This window comes from Pogona vitticeps, chromosome 7 (genome assembly GCF_051106095.1).
Source record: "Pogona vitticeps strain Pit_001003342236 chromosome 7, PviZW2.1, whole genome shotgun sequence".
Taxonomy (NCBI): Eukaryota; Metazoa; Chordata; class Lepidosauria; order Squamata; family Agamidae; genus Pogona; species Pogona vitticeps.
The window spans coordinates 27,566,034-27,582,198 of record NC_135789.1 but is presented as its reverse complement, the minus strand read 5'-3'; the positions used below and the strand labels follow the sequence as shown (position 1 = coordinate 27,582,198).

At 47.4% G+C, this 16,165-nt stretch overlaps 2 protein-coding genes across 3 annotated transcripts in view; one reads left to right on the top strand and one right to left on the bottom strand.

Moving 5' to 3' along the window:
- The first annotated feature begins 1,781 nt into the window (after positions 1 to 1,781).
- Positions 1,782 to 8,367, top strand: C1QBP (complement C1q binding protein). Its single transcript, XM_020786831.3, has 6 exons — positions 1,782 to 2,280; positions 3,788 to 3,938; positions 4,723 to 4,807; positions 5,416 to 5,511; positions 6,226 to 6,351; positions 7,657 to 8,367. Exons 1-6 carry the CDS (start codon positions 1,797 to 1,799, stop codon positions 7,804 to 7,806), a joined length of 1,092 nt encoding a protein of 363 aa, XP_020642490.3. The 5' UTR covers positions 1,782 to 1,796; the 3' UTR covers positions 7,807 to 8,367.
- A 3,308-nt stretch (positions 8,368 to 11,675) lies between these two features.
- The window catches only part of CAMKK1 (calcium/calmodulin dependent protein kinase kinase 1), a 55,680-nt gene continuing 51,190 nt past the window's right edge, over positions 11,676 to 16,165 (bottom strand). Inside the window, exons 14-16 of one of the 2 annotated variants that reach the window (XM_072978462.2) lie at positions 15,743 to 15,871; positions 15,016 to 15,119; positions 11,676 to 13,168 (exon numbers count right to left, since the gene is read on the bottom strand). In XM_072978462.2, coding sequence (XP_072834563.2) covers positions 13,096 to 13,168; positions 15,016 to 15,119; positions 15,743 to 15,871 — 306 coding nt within the window. In that variant the 3' untranslated portion in view covers positions 11,676 to 13,095. Of the gene's footprint in view, positions 13,169 to 13,367; positions 13,729 to 15,015; positions 15,120 to 15,742; positions 15,872 to 16,165 lie in introns of those variants that run through there. The other variant, XM_072978463.2, reaches the window with a different exon arrangement.

Below are 16,165 nucleotides of genomic sequence, written 5' to 3'. Positions count from 1 at the left end.
CAGTTGGCAACCACCGATGGTTCCAGCAGAAGTGTGGGAAAGTTGTGAGAAGGGGTTGCCCCCCTGAAACCAGAAGAGGCTGGCAACCCACTGGCCGTTCTGTAAAAACTGGAGGGGACCAAAACAAGGCATGGCGTTTGTTATTCACCTTTTGTTAGAATATTCATGGCATCTGGAAGTTCATCAGCTCATTTGTGTGGTTGTGTGCGAGGTGGTGGCCTTTGGTCTGCCAACTGCTTATAGGAGGGCATACGGCCAGCGAGCCAGAGAAATCAGGCTGGAACCCAAATCCTTGTGCATAAGATGATTTTATTGCCTTAAGGACTATGTATGATCACTCAATGGTGAAGATAAATGGAATCACTGAGTTATCTGCCCGGCTGTGAATTTATTCCTTAGCATGGCAGAAAGCTGCTGGAATTGGTTTTGGCACCAACCAGTTAAGCTCTGGAAGGGGTCCTGAGGTTCAGTGGGAGAACCCCGGTATGGCAGACAGAAAGGTCCAATCTTCAGCAAGAATCGGGTTAAGATGCTTGCCAGTGAAAGCATGCGGTCCTGTGGAATGGACTAATTAACCCTGCCTTTATTGAAGGCAGTACTTGCCACAATTTGTGGTTTTAGACAACTCCCTGAATTCCTAGACCACCCGTTACAAACGGTGGGGGAAATCACTGCTTTATGTTCCTGGAGGCCTTTAGGAGTGGTGGGTTTTGCTTTGGAGGGTTGGGGGGGGGGTTCTCTGTACTCTCCAAATCTGCCCTAAGTCAAAACCGGGAGATCCTAGCTTCAAGGCACAAACCAGGCCCGAAACTCACTGGCTGGTCACTTCCTCCCACCTGGATTAAATAAGGAAACATCCAGAAGAGTCTTAGGATACCATGAGGAACAACCGCTTTCGTTTGGTGTTAAGTAAGCGGTTTGTGAACTGCCAGCTTGCGACATCTTTAGAGGTCACCAAAGTTTTTGCTGCAACGGATGGACCAGGATTCCTCCCCCCCAAACTCACAAAAACATCTCTCTTTTCAACGTCTGTATCTCCGGAAGATGAAGAAGTTCCAAGGCAGCTTACATTAAAATCAAATAGTCATGGTCTTTTAAGTTTTTCTTTTCTTTTTGCAGACATTCTGGAGGTCATTCTTTCCCCGGGTTACCACAAGTGTTTTTCGTAGTCATTTTATTTACTATTTTTAAAATATACTTGTTCGTTTAATTCTTTTTAAAAAACATTTGTACACTGTTTTGGGGCTTTGTGTATTGTCCTTTTAATGCTGCGAGCCGCCTTGTGTCCTTTCCAAGGAGAAAGGCAAGTGCCAAGTCCAGAACGGAGATGTCAAAACGTTCGAAAACTTTCCATATTTCTCCCTGGGGGGGAAAAAAAACAGGAAAGGAGGGGAACCAGTACTTGACTCTTTCCCTCATTTTTCCCCTCTATTTATTTTACCCTCTTTCTGGTTTGTAATTGTTATTTGAAGTTTTATGTAATTTTCCCTGTTATTATATGTTTATGTTATACTGTACTGGAAGCCGCCTAGAGTGGTCGTATAGACCAGATGGGCGGGATAGAAATCAAATCAAATCAAATCAAATCAATCAATAATTTTTTCCTAGGAAAAAAAATTGGAAACGTCCAGAAAATTAACCTCTCTAGCCCATAATAATAATAATAATAATAATAATAATAATAATAATAATAATAATAATAATAATAATAATAATAATAATAATAATAATAATGATGATGATGATGAAGAAGAAGAAGAAGAAGAATCCCTCCTCCTCCTCCTCCCTAGACCCTGATGGCGCAGGCGAAGGCGGCTCTCTCTGGGCAAGCTCTCCACGTGGGTGCGCTTTTACGCACGCCGAGCCCCGGGGGCTTTGGAGACGGAAGGGGAGGGCGAAGCCGAGGAGGCCGGGCTGGGCTCTGGTTCCCCGTCCCTTCCGGGCTTCTCTTTCCCCACGTGAGGCCTCCTCCTCCTCCTGCTTCCCGCTCGGCGTCCTCCCTTTCCTCCTCCTCCTCCGCCGCCACCATGCTGCTCGCCCGGGCCTTGCGCTCCTCGGCCTTCGCCGCCACCGCCGCCGCCGTGCGCCGCCCTCTCCAGCTGCGGCCCCGGGCGCCCTTGGAGGCGAGCGCCTGGCTGGGCCTCCGATCCGGCCCGGCGGCTGCTTCGCGGCCCTTCACCCGCTCGCTGTGGGTCCTCCGCGGGGACAGCCAAGGCTCCGGCGGGCTCCTGCGCGGCTCGCCCTCCGTCTCCTGCTCCTGCGGAGGCCTCCACACCGAAGGTAGGAGGAGGAGGCGGGCAGGCAGGGAGCGGATCCTGTCCCCTTGCTCCCGAGGAACCTCACCCGCCCTCGGGACTGCGCTTACGTCTTTGGATCCCACCGGGGGTCCCGAGGAAGCCAGGACCCCGTTGGGCCCCGATCCGAGGCGCCCTGGCTCCCGAGGAAGCGCCTCGCCTTGCTTCCCGGGAACCACCGACCCGACACCCTCCCCCCCCCCCGAGGTCGAGCAGAAACCGATGGGCTTAAATAAACGATCGCTTGCTTCCGAGGAAGCCATGGTGGGGCTATGGGCCGCGATCCGAGGCGCGCTGGTGGGATTGAGCCGCTTTTCTCGGGCAGAACACGGGTCTGCTGTGTGAAGCACGCCTTGGAATACGGGTAGCGCAGAAGGTCGTGGGAAGCTGCGCCGGGTAGACCCGGACAGGCGCGGAACACGTGGGGCCTCCGAGTAAGCCGATCCTGTAATCTAATGGGTCTACTTGGAAGCAAACCCTATGGCGTTCACTGGGATTTCACTCCCGGTAATAGTGAGTAAACGGGCGTCCGTAGTATTTAAGAATTTGGTCTTGAAATATCTCTGAGGCTGCAGGATATGCTTAGAAGTCCATTTGAATGCCCAAAGGCTTGGAGGATTTGAATTCTAGAATGATGAGTTTAATGATTGCAACAAAACTGTAAATCTGTGAGTCTGGGGTCTGTCCTTAATTCAAAAGGTTTGTTGTTTCTGTTTTGAGAACTGGTTAGTTCCGACATGCAGGCATAAAAACAGGTCCTTTGGAACTATCAAAATGCATTGGTATCTTAGTAATACAGTATAAAGTATTTTAGAGATATCCACTTACCCCTTTCTTGTCTATTTAGGAGAGCATGGGATCCTATGGGATATATTTAATTGTGAAAAAATGCTGAAGTGTAGACTATGCACAGTGGTTAGAATTTTGAACCCGGACAGGGGCGAGCATAAAATTCACAATATGACCTTGAGCGGGTGTCAAAGCCTGCTCTGCCTACCTAAGTTGCTTTGAGAAAATTAGAGTCCTTTATATTTATGTATTAGCATAGCATGCCCATATATTTAGGGGCAGATAAGTCGTGAAATGTGGAAAGATTTTTTATTTCTTTGTTCATTGTGATAGTATGGCTGAGTCAGAGAACCTATAGCCCTGTAACTTGTTGCTGGACTCCAGCACTCATCAGCCCCAGCTACTGGCCAGTAGATGGGAGTTGTAGTCCAGACCTGGAGGACCACAATGTCCACCGCCCTAATCTGTGTACCAGTGATATTATGAATTTTCTTGATTGATTCATAACTGTTACACGCCACTCTACAGCTACAGAGTCTCACAATGTCTTGTGTATCAAGACCGCATCATAAAGATGGCTCCTGTTTTCAGTCCGAAAGGAGGGAAAAGAAAAAGAACCTTTGTACTGTATATTGAAGTGGTGCTTACCAATGGGGTGTTATATGGTGTGACTGTAATAACTTCCATTTTTGTCCAACGCACAGGCGATAAAGCTTTTGCAGAATTCCTGACCGATGAAATCAAAGAAGAGAAGAAAATCCAGAAACACAAATCTCTCCCTAAAATGTCTGGAGGTTGGGAGCTGGAAGTTCACGGGACCGAGGCCAAGCTTACACGGAAAGTGGCAGGAGAAACGTACGTGTGCGAGAAATGTGCACCAGAGTGGTGGTAGACCATGGAGAGAGAGTCTGCCGCTTGATTCGGGCTGGCTTTCTGTTTTATTCACCTATAGTTGCAAGGGCAACAGCACAAAAGGAAAAACGCATGGGGAGGGAAGAGGAGGAGAAGGAAATCTCAGCCTCCAGGTCCCAAGATTTAAGTTCACAAGTTCCTCTGGAGTTGAAACCGAGGAAGAGCTCGGCCTTTGTTGACTTTCCCCCTGCGTTGCTGGAGGTGGCCTGCTCCCCATCTCTTTTGGCAACCTCTGCAAGGGTTTTGCTGTTGTGTTGTGATTTCCCAGTCTTTGTTCAAACGACAGCAGAACCTGGAGCTGTAGAAATTCCCGGCCAGTGTGGGAGAAGCATTCTGGCCATTGTGAGAAAGGTTGGACGGGGTGCTGTTTTAGAGAGAGTGCCGAGCCATGACATATGGGGAGGGGCGCTCCTTGGAAAACAGGAGTCGGCAGCCTCTGGCCCGAGGGCCGAATCTGCCCATCACCCCATTTCTTAAAATAAAAATGAGTTTTTCTGCTCAGTTTGTTGTTGTTGTTGTTGTTGTTGTTGTTGTTCTCAGCATCTTGGAGCAAAAGTGTAGAATTTCCCCCAAAAATGAAGTGGCCGTTTTTGTGTGTGTGTATTTTTTTAAAAGATTTTCAGATCTTCCTGGATCTTAAGGTGCATGCAGGGTCAACAGAATGGCAAGAGTCAAGATCCGCCCTGATCTCACCTTTGCTCGTGTTGGGTTTCCTTGTCTTTTACAGGATCACCGTGTCCTTCAACATCAACAACAGCATCCCACCCAGCTTTGACGAGTCCACGGAAGAGCAGAAACCCGATGAGCAAGAGGTAAACAGGCCCCTTGAACAGAAGCTTACCAACTCAGTGTTAGAGGAGCTACTTTGCAGGTTCTGGGTTCAATTCCTGACGCCCCCCGCTTCCAAAAGGGAACGAGTACACTCTAAGTGGGAGAGACCCATCTTTTGCCTAAGAGCTGCTGCCAGCTAGAGAGGGTTGGGGGAGATAGACAGAGGTGTGATAGCAGGGAGACCTTCCCCTAATTTGTCGTACAGCTCTAACAGTTAAGGAGTTTTTTCCCCCTGATCTTCAGCCTCAATCTGGCTTCCTGTAGCTTGAGCCCCTTGTTACGTGTTCTGTCCTCCTGGATGATCAAGAACAATCCTGCCTTTGTAGGGCTACCTTTCAAGATGCTTGATGTTTACGTCGGACACGATGAAGCTCAACGCTAACCCTTTCCTCTTTCCCTTCACTGTCTTAGGGCTCAGAGAGTGCTTATATTTGAGTGGCGGGCGTTCAAAGTGTGCCCACGGGCCAGGGCTTAAATCTAGAACAACGAGAACAAGGTTCTCCGGCTCTAGTTGTGTGGTCTAGAACTCTGCCAGTAAATCATCTTTTATTTGGTATCTCTCTGTTGTCTGATTTTTTTTTCCCTGCAGCCGGAACTCACCTCCACTCCAAACTTTATCGTGGAAGTAACGAAAGATGACACGAAGCAGACGCTCGTGCTGGACTGCCACTACCCGGAAGATGAGGTGGGTGGTGGTCAGATTCTCACGGCTGGGGCCGACCCTGCCATTTAGCGAAAGAAGCGGGGTGTCGGAGGAGAAAGCTGCGTGCCCGGCAGCCCACGATATTCCACTTGAGTGGGAGAGGTGGTCCCATGGTTGGCATTGATAGATTTTATGTGCCAGTCTCGTGAACCGCCTTTCCCCAGAATAGAAGAGGGCTGCCCTTTTTTCCCCCCTCTGCTTGGGCTCATTCTGTGATGCATGAAGGGTGCTACTCGTGTGCAAGGAAGATGAAGGAGTCTCTTGGAGAGAAATACAGCGCTCGCAATGCTCTCTCACTCATTCATACCTCTGCCGGTCACATTTACCTCATGGTGTGGGCCTTTTTTCCCCCTATTACGCTTTACGACCCTGCGAGGTAGGCCCAGCAGAAAGAGTGTGAATGACCCTCGGTGGCCCACTGCATTGCACAGCACCTGAGGCAACTTAAGCCCCACATCTGGCATCCGCAGGCCCAGCCCCCTAACCGCTGTATTGCATTGGCTCTTTTTCATGGAACGAGATCTCGTCCGTTCTCCGTCAAGATTCAAAACGCCCCGGTTCCTGACCTCCCTCGACCGTTTAAAATCGAGGGAGGTCGAGAACTCTGGAGTGTTTGAATCGATCCTTCCTTAGCCTAGGTATATATATCAGTATCTTTTAATCCCCTTCATCCGTGGGAATTGCTCTCCCGACCAGGTTGGCCACGGCGAGGAGGAACAAGAATCCGACATTTTCTCCATCCGGGAGGTCAGCTTCCAGCCGACTGGAGAAACCGAATGGGAGGAGAATCGTTACACCCTCAACACCGACTCCTTGGATTGGGTAGGTGCCTCTGGGGACTCCAGGCGTGCCCTGGGCGTGTTGGTGTGGATCAGGGCCATCTCGATGTTCTCCTTTAAACAGGACACGGTTTTGTAGCCTTGGGTCCTTTTGGTGAACGTAAAAAGTCTGATGCCCATTCTCTTCGAAGGCCGTACCCCCTCTTCCGCTTTATTTGGAATGACATGGATTGGATTAGGAGAGGAGAAGGGAACTACCACCCCCATGATTCTCCATACAGTAGAACCCCTGTATCTGCGGGCATTGCCTCCGTGGATGCTGGAAAACATGGATTATAGCAGATGCTATACACAACATGGTCTCTGGCTCTACCTAGTGGCCAGTTCTGGTAACTTCATCTTTAGAAATATATATTTCTAGGAGCTTTTAATTTTTTTAAATGTTTTCAGACTGTGGATAAGTGAATCCACGGATACCACAGTTTTTTTTTCCTGTACTAGGTGTTCTGCCTGATAGATGAGACAGGACACTCAAATCTGACTCACTTGGTGAAAAGGAAGAAATTAGAAGGCTTTTGTGGCTTAGCTAGGCCCCGTTTCCTATTTGGAAAGAAATCTCCCAGCTAGCACTGGGGCAGAAACAGGAAGCTTGGGCAGAGCTCGGCCTAGCTTGGCCTCAGGGCCTCCTGGTTTAGGCCTTTCTCCCAGGCGAGCCACACTTGGGTATCTGCCAGGTAGAAATGGGATTTGTAGTCCGTAGTAGTAGTAGTAGTAGTAGTAGTAGTAGTAGTAGTAGTAGTAGTAGTAGTAATTAATAATAATAATAATAATAATAATAATAATAATAATAATAATAATAATAATAATAATAATAATAATAAAAAAATAATTCCTATCTAAATATCACCCCTTACGCCAAACTCCTACAGTTCCCCATCATTGGGCACTAAAGAGAGATCATATACAAAAATGATCACACTTTTATTGGGCCTTGAAATTATTAGAAAGAGCGAAGCCTTTGAGTCTTGTAGGATGTTCATCGGACTGTTCTGCAGAGTTTGGTTGCGGGCCGAAAAGGCCCAAATTAAGTATTTTCCTCCCAAGGGGAGAGGGTTAAAAAAGGAGATCGGGACTAGTTCTGATTAGATATGGATCTGTCCCCTTCAAGTGAAACCCTCCAGCGGACGAGGAGAAACTGCATCTCCTGACGGGATGATAACCAGGTCGAGAATTAACACATTTAGTTCATGATGGGCCAGTTTTTTCGTCGGCTTGCTCCGCAAGGTGTGGGAAGCCGGCCTTCGCTTCTTCGTAACTCTTCCAAAAAACCCCCCATTTCTGCTTCCAGGCTCTCTACGACCACCTCATGGATTTCCTGGCCGACCGAGGGGTGGATAATACCTTTGCCGATGAGCTGGTGGAACTCAGCACGGGGCTGGAGCATCAAGAATACATTCGCTTCCTCGAAGACCTGAAGCGTTTTGTCAAATGCCAGTAAGGTCCCGCCACGGGACCGGCCACGGGCAGTGGTGGTCGTTCCCCCCCCCACACACGCTTTTTCTGATCGAAAGCTGGACTCTTGTTTTAGGTCTCTCCCCCCTCCAAGGGAATAAGAGAGAGAGTTGAAACTTCACAGTGGGGATTAAGTACACATGATGGGATAAGAGAGAATCCGTTTCTTCGAGAACCTGTTGAGGCAGCCGTTTGTGTTGATGTCGTTTTGGGCCAGAATCATGTTCGCTGACACGGTTGTGTCCATGCGGCCACGTCAGCGTCTCTGGGCCGCTGGAGGGGGGGGGAGCTTTTCCTTCGTGCGGCTGGTTGCCCGCTCGCGGTGAGATCAGCCGTACGAAGTTGGGGGGGAAAGACCTTTCAGATTGTTCCCGTTTGTGGTGTTTCTCTCTGTCGGATTTTGGCTTTGTTCTTTTTTTTAGTTCATGGAACATCGTGGCTGCCTCCGGTTTTGGGGAGTGGAAACGGGTGTGTGTGTTTGGTAGGGTTTGGTTACAACTTAGGAACGAAGGGAATTAAGTGAGAATAAAACTTTTTGACTGCTTGATCCAGGTTTGTTCATTTAGCTCTGTGACCCCCGCCTGCTTCTCACATTTTAGAAAGGTGGCTCTTCAGCCCGGCACTCATCATGCCCCACCAGCATAGCCAGTGGCAAGGGATGATGGGTGTTATAATCTCAGGAACCGCCCGAAGCCTACAGAGGCTCCCCACTTTGCCCAGCCTTGAGTTGCCTTAAATCATTAAATGCTGTCAATTCTGACATCACCCCCAGTTTTCTAGGTATTGGCTTCCCAGAAGGGGTTGGTCAAGCCCTCAAGCTGTGGATTCTGGGAGTTGTAGTTCAAGAGGGTAGCATCAAAGCCCAGGTTCAATCCCTGCCAGCTGCAGGTTGGATTGGGCAAGACGGGTGAAGACTTACAGAGTTGCTGCCAGTCCGTGCAGGCAATACTGAGCTTGATCTATCAAAGGGCTGACTTGGTCACGAAGCAAACATCACAGGCAATTATTTAGGGACCCGGGGTGCCCCTGGCCAGCGGAAGATCTGCATCTTGTCCGCCGAATGTTCTGCTTTGAACGCAGGGGTTCCCGGGACCCGTACAGGACCCATCACCCACCCACCCAAAAATGCGTGCTTGGAAGTCTGGCGGTTTTCCAGAAATTTTAAAGGCCAGAAGCCTATCTAATTTTAAAGTAAAAATATCTGCAGTTCTGTTCTTTGGCTGATGGGGGTACTGTGGAGGTTGGAATAGAGCCAGGTCAACTGATTTACAGTGGACCCTCTACTTAAGGAATTAATCCATATTGGAATGATGGCTGCAAGTCGAAAAGTCTGTAAGTCGAATCTCCATTGACCTACAATGCACTGAAAACCGATTAATCCCATAACCAGTGGTTTTTATTCTATTTTTATTCCATTTTGGTTTTTTCTGGTCTGTAAGTCGATTCTCTGGCTGCAAGTCGAATCTAAATTTTGCAGCCAGAGAAGTCTGTAACTCGAAACGTCTGTAAGTCGAGCCGTCTGTAAGTTGAGGGTCCACTGTAAATTGCAATTTAAATTTTTTCTTTAAAAAAATTTGACACTTTAAATTTTTAAAAAAGCCTTTTAAAAATTACATTGTGTATTAAATTGATTTTTTAAATAAAATTAATCATTGGTTTCTAACCATTTTAGGTCCAGGGGTTTAAGAACAGCTGCGGGGCGGGTGTCCATTCCCCCCCCCGATAGTGTATATAGTATTGTGCTGTGTAAACCAGCGATTTTACTGTAAGGCAGCTTTCCTAAAGCATCGTTCGAGTCGCTAGTATCAGCCGGATCAGACTCGTTGAATCAGTCCCTGCATGGCTGATCTGCATGTCCATAAGTCCCAGGGATTCAGTGGCCCACTTAAGTTGGGGATCACCGGTTGAATTCACGCCTGTATTCTTACAGGGGCCTTCAGTCATGGTTCTCCTAGGGAGAAATGATGAGACCTCTCTCATCCGTGAACATAAGTTGCTCAAGGAGAAGAAACCTAATGTTTAACCATGAGTCAATCTTCAGTGAAGGAGAACAAACAGTTTGAAAGAGCAAAGGTTTTTCTCCATGAATTATTCGGCAATATTTCCTCCCCCCCCCCCCCCCCGGGCATCTGTGCTTTCCTTCCCGATGCACCATTTCTCCGCTTGATGGTGGTTGAATCTTGGTTAGCTTGGTGGTTAGCTAATTTTAGAACTGCACAACTGGAAAGGGTCCCTATGGATCACCGAATCCATAACCTCTGTCTCTGCAGGCAGAGACCTCAACCACGGAGCGATCCAGAGTTAGCAGAAAAAAAGTATGCAGGGTTTTTACCTCCTTTTGGATCACAAATGAGCTTTCCACGTGTCTCCTTTCCCTATAGGGCCTTGAAACCCATCACCCCACAATGAGGATTGCAGCTAAGTTCAGAGAAAACAGGGAAGCCCAATAAAAGATGGGAATAGATGGTATTACTGCCTCTGTTAAAGTCAGACAATCCAAGTATGCCTGCTGACACAAACATGGCATATGATGAGCCATAAGCTCTCATGGCTTCACAAGGAAGTGAATTCTACTCCACAGAAACCTCCATTTGAAAGAACAGTCCCAAGAGGACCACAATATTTATAATTATGTTTTCCGTGCATTGAAACAACTGACACGGCTCTTTGCCTGTGGCTGGACGTGGTCCATGTTAGGGAAAAAAATTAATCTTTCAGTCCAGCAGAGGGCACCAGGATGGTGCTTTTCTCCTGCCGACAGGGTCCTTCCTCGAAGGAAAGTCGCTGTGGATCAGGCCCATCTGGGAGTTAACACCTCTCTGGCCTGGAAACCCATCTGATCCCAAGTGCGGAGGATCTAAAAAATCTTCCTGGGGCTTTTAGAGCACTATCCTGCTGCTGATTCCCCAGCGAGAGTAGACCCATTGACTCAATACTGTTTACATAAGGATTGACTTGTCATTAAGCCATTGATCTAATGGTCCTATTCTTCCTTGCACTAAATTGGAACTGGGCAGTTCTGAAATTCTTCCATACTTCCCCAGCCAGGATCCTAGCGGTTAACGAAGCTGGTGGCGTTAAGTGCAAGGGCATAAATCATAGCAGCAAAATAATGCTCGTTAATAAGTCGTCACTTCTATCCAGCATCGTACCTCCAATCCACACGATGGGCAAACGAGACAAACGGCGAAATGCTAGCTAGCGGAAATGTACGCCACTGAAATTTACAGCAGTAGCTGGAAAGATTCTGGCCATCGCAGAGATTTTATGTAAACCACATAAAAGATTCCACTGTATTGAACGGAGTAGCAGAGTGGTTGAGGTCTCTGGCTGGTTTAGGCCAGGGGTTCGATTCCCCACTGGGAGAAGAGCCAGCCTGGGTAGCCTTGGGCAAGCTGCACAGTCCCGGGGATACCCCTGGAACAAGGGAATGGGAAACCCCTTCTGAGCTGGCTGGATAGCTCAGTGGTTTAGGGCCTGTGGCGATGGAGCCAAAGGTTGGGAGTTTGATTCCCCACAGGGCGTCCTTGGAGAATATCCAGCCTGTGTAGCCTTGGGCAAGCTGCACTGTCCCAGGGTGCCCCTAGTGGAATGGACCGGTAAAACAGTTTTGATTATTAACGACCTGGAAAACCCAGGAAAGGATTGCCTTAAGTCAGAATTGAATTGACAGACCTGATGATTCTTAATAAATGCCCTCAGTCCATCTGTCCATCTCTTTAAGCACAGGGGAAGAGCGGAGGGAGGTTACGGTGGCCGCCCCCTTTCCTGCCCCCCAATCTGGTGGCCGAGGACCCCCACCCTTCGCAGGATTTCACGGCACCGCCCATCATCAACACACAACTCTGCCAGTGGTTTTTACTCCAAGGATGTTTTTTTTTAATTGGCATTTCCACTCTTCATTCTTTTAAAGAGTAAAAAACATGCAAAAAGAAATCCCCCCCCCTCAAAAATAGGCTCTCTGTTCATCATACATTATTTACAACAAGCTGGCCTCAAGCTTTCGGTTTTTTTAGGGCGACGAGCGCGAGAGATTTATATATACACATATACATATATTGTTAATCTGAGCACAAGAGAGAGATGTAAAATACAGACACAGAACAGGCACCGGGAGGGGGGAGGCTTCAAAGCAGCAAAACGCCCCCCTCCCCGAAACACATCAAATCATGGATACTCAGCCTTGCGTTGGGGTCCTTGAAATGCTTAAAATAATAATTAAGGCACAGTTACGACACTAATACACAAGCAGCAAAGTGTGTGATCCCAAGCAATGGTTTTAAGGGGTGCCCTTTTTAGATCCCTTCTAATTCTCGAATGCCAGCAACATATGGGTCGCGTGTTATGTCTTAGGTTCTTCCCCCCCCCCCCCCCGGGCATAGGATTGTGGTCTGGGGGACCTATCTAGGAGCCTCCAGGAGCCAGGTCATTAGCCGCGGAGGCCTGTCCTAACGAAGTGATCAGAGCCAGGAGCTCTCGCCACCGCCCGCAAGAATCGGCGCAGCCCCCAGAGCGCAAACACGGCGAGCCTGATTTGCCTATCTTACAGGGTAAAATTGGAAAACAGGGTGGCTTTAACTGAGCAGTTCCTTAAACAAAGAACATTTGGCTACCTTTACCAAAGAGATGTGCGTTCGTCACTCTAATCACCAGAGTGCGTTAATCACATAAACACAACACGAAACACTATTGGAAAATGAGGCACGCCACACGAAACCTTGCAATGTGAATGAATGCATACGCCCAGGGCATAGAGAAGCCACTGTCCTATGTATCTTTACTTGTTCCACCAATCGGGGCATCATTTTTATCTCTTCATTCCCTTCAATCCTACGTACAGTGCAGATGGACCTCTCTCTTGGAATCAAACTAGATGATACGCTTAGCCCGTGTGAGGAAGAGGTGCTCCTCCAACTGGCAAACGACATCTGTTTGTCCAACCACCCATTTTTCCTTTCCCTTTGGGTCTTCCCCTCAAGCACCGTGCTCTGTGATTGGTTACTGGAACTTAAGCAAAGACTTAAATTTGCCAATGGGATTGGTGAGGCATACATCCGTCAGGAAATCTGATGGTCGATGGGGAAGAAAATGCGTTACTTGCTGGGAATACGCAACCTTCTCCCCATCTAGTTTGACACACACACCCCTTTTCTCCTCCTGCAAGTCAAAAACTTTGGTTGATGGAAACAGCATGGCGTGCAAGACAACACCACCGGTTACAACAGTGACAGTAACAGCAGCAACTGAAGAATTGCTCCATGACATGCTCAGAGCTTCAAGAAGTTGTCTCGTCTTCGTCCACATCAGGCAGGTGGGGATCTTTGATCGCTTCCCGGCTTCCTTGTTTTCTGCACGTAACGGACAGAAGCAAATTCACCGGGTAAATAACATTCAACCTCTCCCCGCACCCCCCCCAATGCCTCGCACGTTCTCTCTGTTCTACCTCACAGGGTTGTCGTGAGGCTAAACTAGGAATGAACATCCTACACAGCTCCTTCAGCTAACTGGCAGGATAGGAATGGAACCAATTAAAGAAATAAACAGTTCTGGGATCTGAGTCCTCTTAACCTCAGTAATCTTTGAGACACAAGATTTAAAATTTAATATATCAAAATAAGAAAAAAATAAATTTAAAAATATTAGAAAGCCAAGGATGAGAGAAATAGACAACAGAGAGGATGAAGACTGATAGTGGAGGGGACGTCTTGAATGAATATTTAGCACCACACAACTGAAACAAACTTAATTATCTAAGAATATAGGTAGCACATTCTATTCACAAATTTACAGGCACCACAAATTTATGGATGGGGGAAGGGGTGATCCCACCGCACGCGGCAGGAACACAGACATGAGTTACCTTAAAGATGGGTGCAAATAAACGGAAGGGCTTAACCGAAAACCGTGCCTGGAAACAAGGGATGAAAAAAAGAGGGGCGGGGGACAGAAAAAAACAACCCGATAATAAGATTACATGCATGCATGAGAGCAAAAGGACAGCATTAGGCAGAGCCAAGCAGAGGGAATAACATTTCTGATGGAGGTGGGACAAAAGAATGAAATAAATGACGAGGAAGCAGAATCTAGACTTGGGAATCCATCAGGGCAGACAAAAGAACCAACGCCTTCAACAGATGGCTCAATCCGGAGTTTCTTCTCAGTCAGACGGACTTGGTGCTGGAGAGTCTGTTGGCTCCACTTTTGAGGAAGCCCTAATCCACTCCATGTTTTAGTCTGAACTTTACGAGAGCTTCCCAAGGACATGCTTAGGGCCCAGCGTCTAGCATACCTTGTGTGAAGTTCCAGCCAAACCATGGAGTGAACTCGGAGATTCAGCACCATGGACAGCTCTTGTAAGCTCACACAAAAACCTGGAGTGGGTTTGCTGCTCCCATGGAATTGGAGCCAGTCTCCTCCACTGGCTCAGGAGGCAGAGCTCTGATTCATCATCTAGTCCCACGTCCACTAGCCACACTTAGTTTCTCCAGTACTTCTGCTGTGTGGAGGAAAACACCCTGAAAAACCCAATCGCAAGGAGAGTGCATAGGGGCCCCTATGACTGAATGATGGACTGATAACATGGGGATTTTACTACCCCCACCATGGACTCAACTGCCTTCCCATCTGGGAAAGTAGGTAGGCTGCAGGGAAATCCCCAGGTTATTTATTTCCCATCAGTGAACAGATCCGAAATCGGTCTTTGCTTTGACTTAGCAAGCCACATCTTCTAAGTCATAATGCAATCTCACGCAAACAAGGTTCTCTCCAAACACACTCCCCCGAGGAAGGGAAAGGTAAACCACTTCCGTGTATTCCCCCCCCCCAATCAGAATTGACTTGAAGGCAAATTAAAGGTAGAGCAGAAAGTCCTTCTACCAAAAAAACCCATAGGATGTATCCAATGTCTTTATTATTCCATGGAATCGTTCTAGTCATAGAAGCACAGGGTTGGAAATCATGCCAGCAAACACAAAACAAAAAAATGGGTGTAGAGTTACAGAACAGACAGTGTGGTGGAGTGGATAGAGTGATGGACGAGGACTCAGGGGATCTGGGTTCGAATCCCGGTTCGGCCATGGAAACTCTCTGGGGAAGCGGCCATAGGAAAGTGAACATCTTCCATACGTTCAAAAGCCTCGTAGGGTCACTATAATTCAGAAAAGACTTGATCGCGCTTAACGAGGAAGATACGTACATTAGTAAATCTCCCGGCGCTGACATGGATCTTTCCTCGCGTCGGCCTTGAGCCTCGAAGGGGTTGCCAAAGGAGCGTTTCCTCAGCATGGCTTTCACTAAAATCTTAGGGGAACAAAAAAAGAAAGAAATCAGGAAAACAGATTGATTTCAGGGAGAAAAACACATCCTATGGATTTGTAAATGAGACCCCCTTTTTTTAAGGGATGAGTTGATTTCGTAGCAAAAAACTGAGCCTGCCTCAAGTCAAAACTCAATGAAAACCATTCTGAAACAGTAGTAATGGAATCAACTCTTTCGTATTCTTCTCATGCCGTTGAGTGAAGTCATACTCCATAACTACCTAAGTAACTAAAAAGTAAGTATAGTGCGGTAGAAGGAATCATCCTTGTTCTAATACAATTAATGTCGCTGTTCTTAGGAACTGATTGCACATAATGCATTATTTGCACCTAGCAAGTTTGTAACTAGTTACTTCCAAACATGTCTATAACTAGTTACTTCCATGTACGCTTGTAACTATTAAGTTCCAAAGAGTTTTGCAACTGCTTCCAAGCAAGTTTATAACTAATTACTTTGAAGCAAGTTTGCAATGGGTTAGTTCCCAGCAAATGCTTAACTGGTCAGTTCGACACACACACATACACACACACACCTCTACATAAACTGGACAAGAGGGCCAGCTTGACCCATGGTGCATTGAAACACTGTGCAAGAAAGCTACCCACCACGGCAGGTAAACTAGGGATTGTCTTGACCGAATTCTTCACTTCCTCTTCAGTGACTTCCACAATGGTGCAGTGCTCCTCCTCTAAAGGAAGTGGGTCATCTCCAAACTTGGTTACCCAAGGATGCAGCTACAGAGGGACAAGATAGACAACGGAGATCGTCATGACAGACCATTAGTGCTACAGCGCTGAACTGATGTAGTTTGTCTTATTCCTCTTTTAATACCCCTGATCCACTAAGCGCTGAACTGATGTAGTTTGTCTTATTTCTCTTTTAATACCCCTGATCCACTAAACATATTGGCGTGAATGAAATATTTAGGAAACCATATTCCATAATGTTGGAAACCATATTCCATAGACCATAAGCTTTGGGGCTGTTTAGGTGGTGCCCCTTGTATCTAAACTAAAAGTCCACACTGC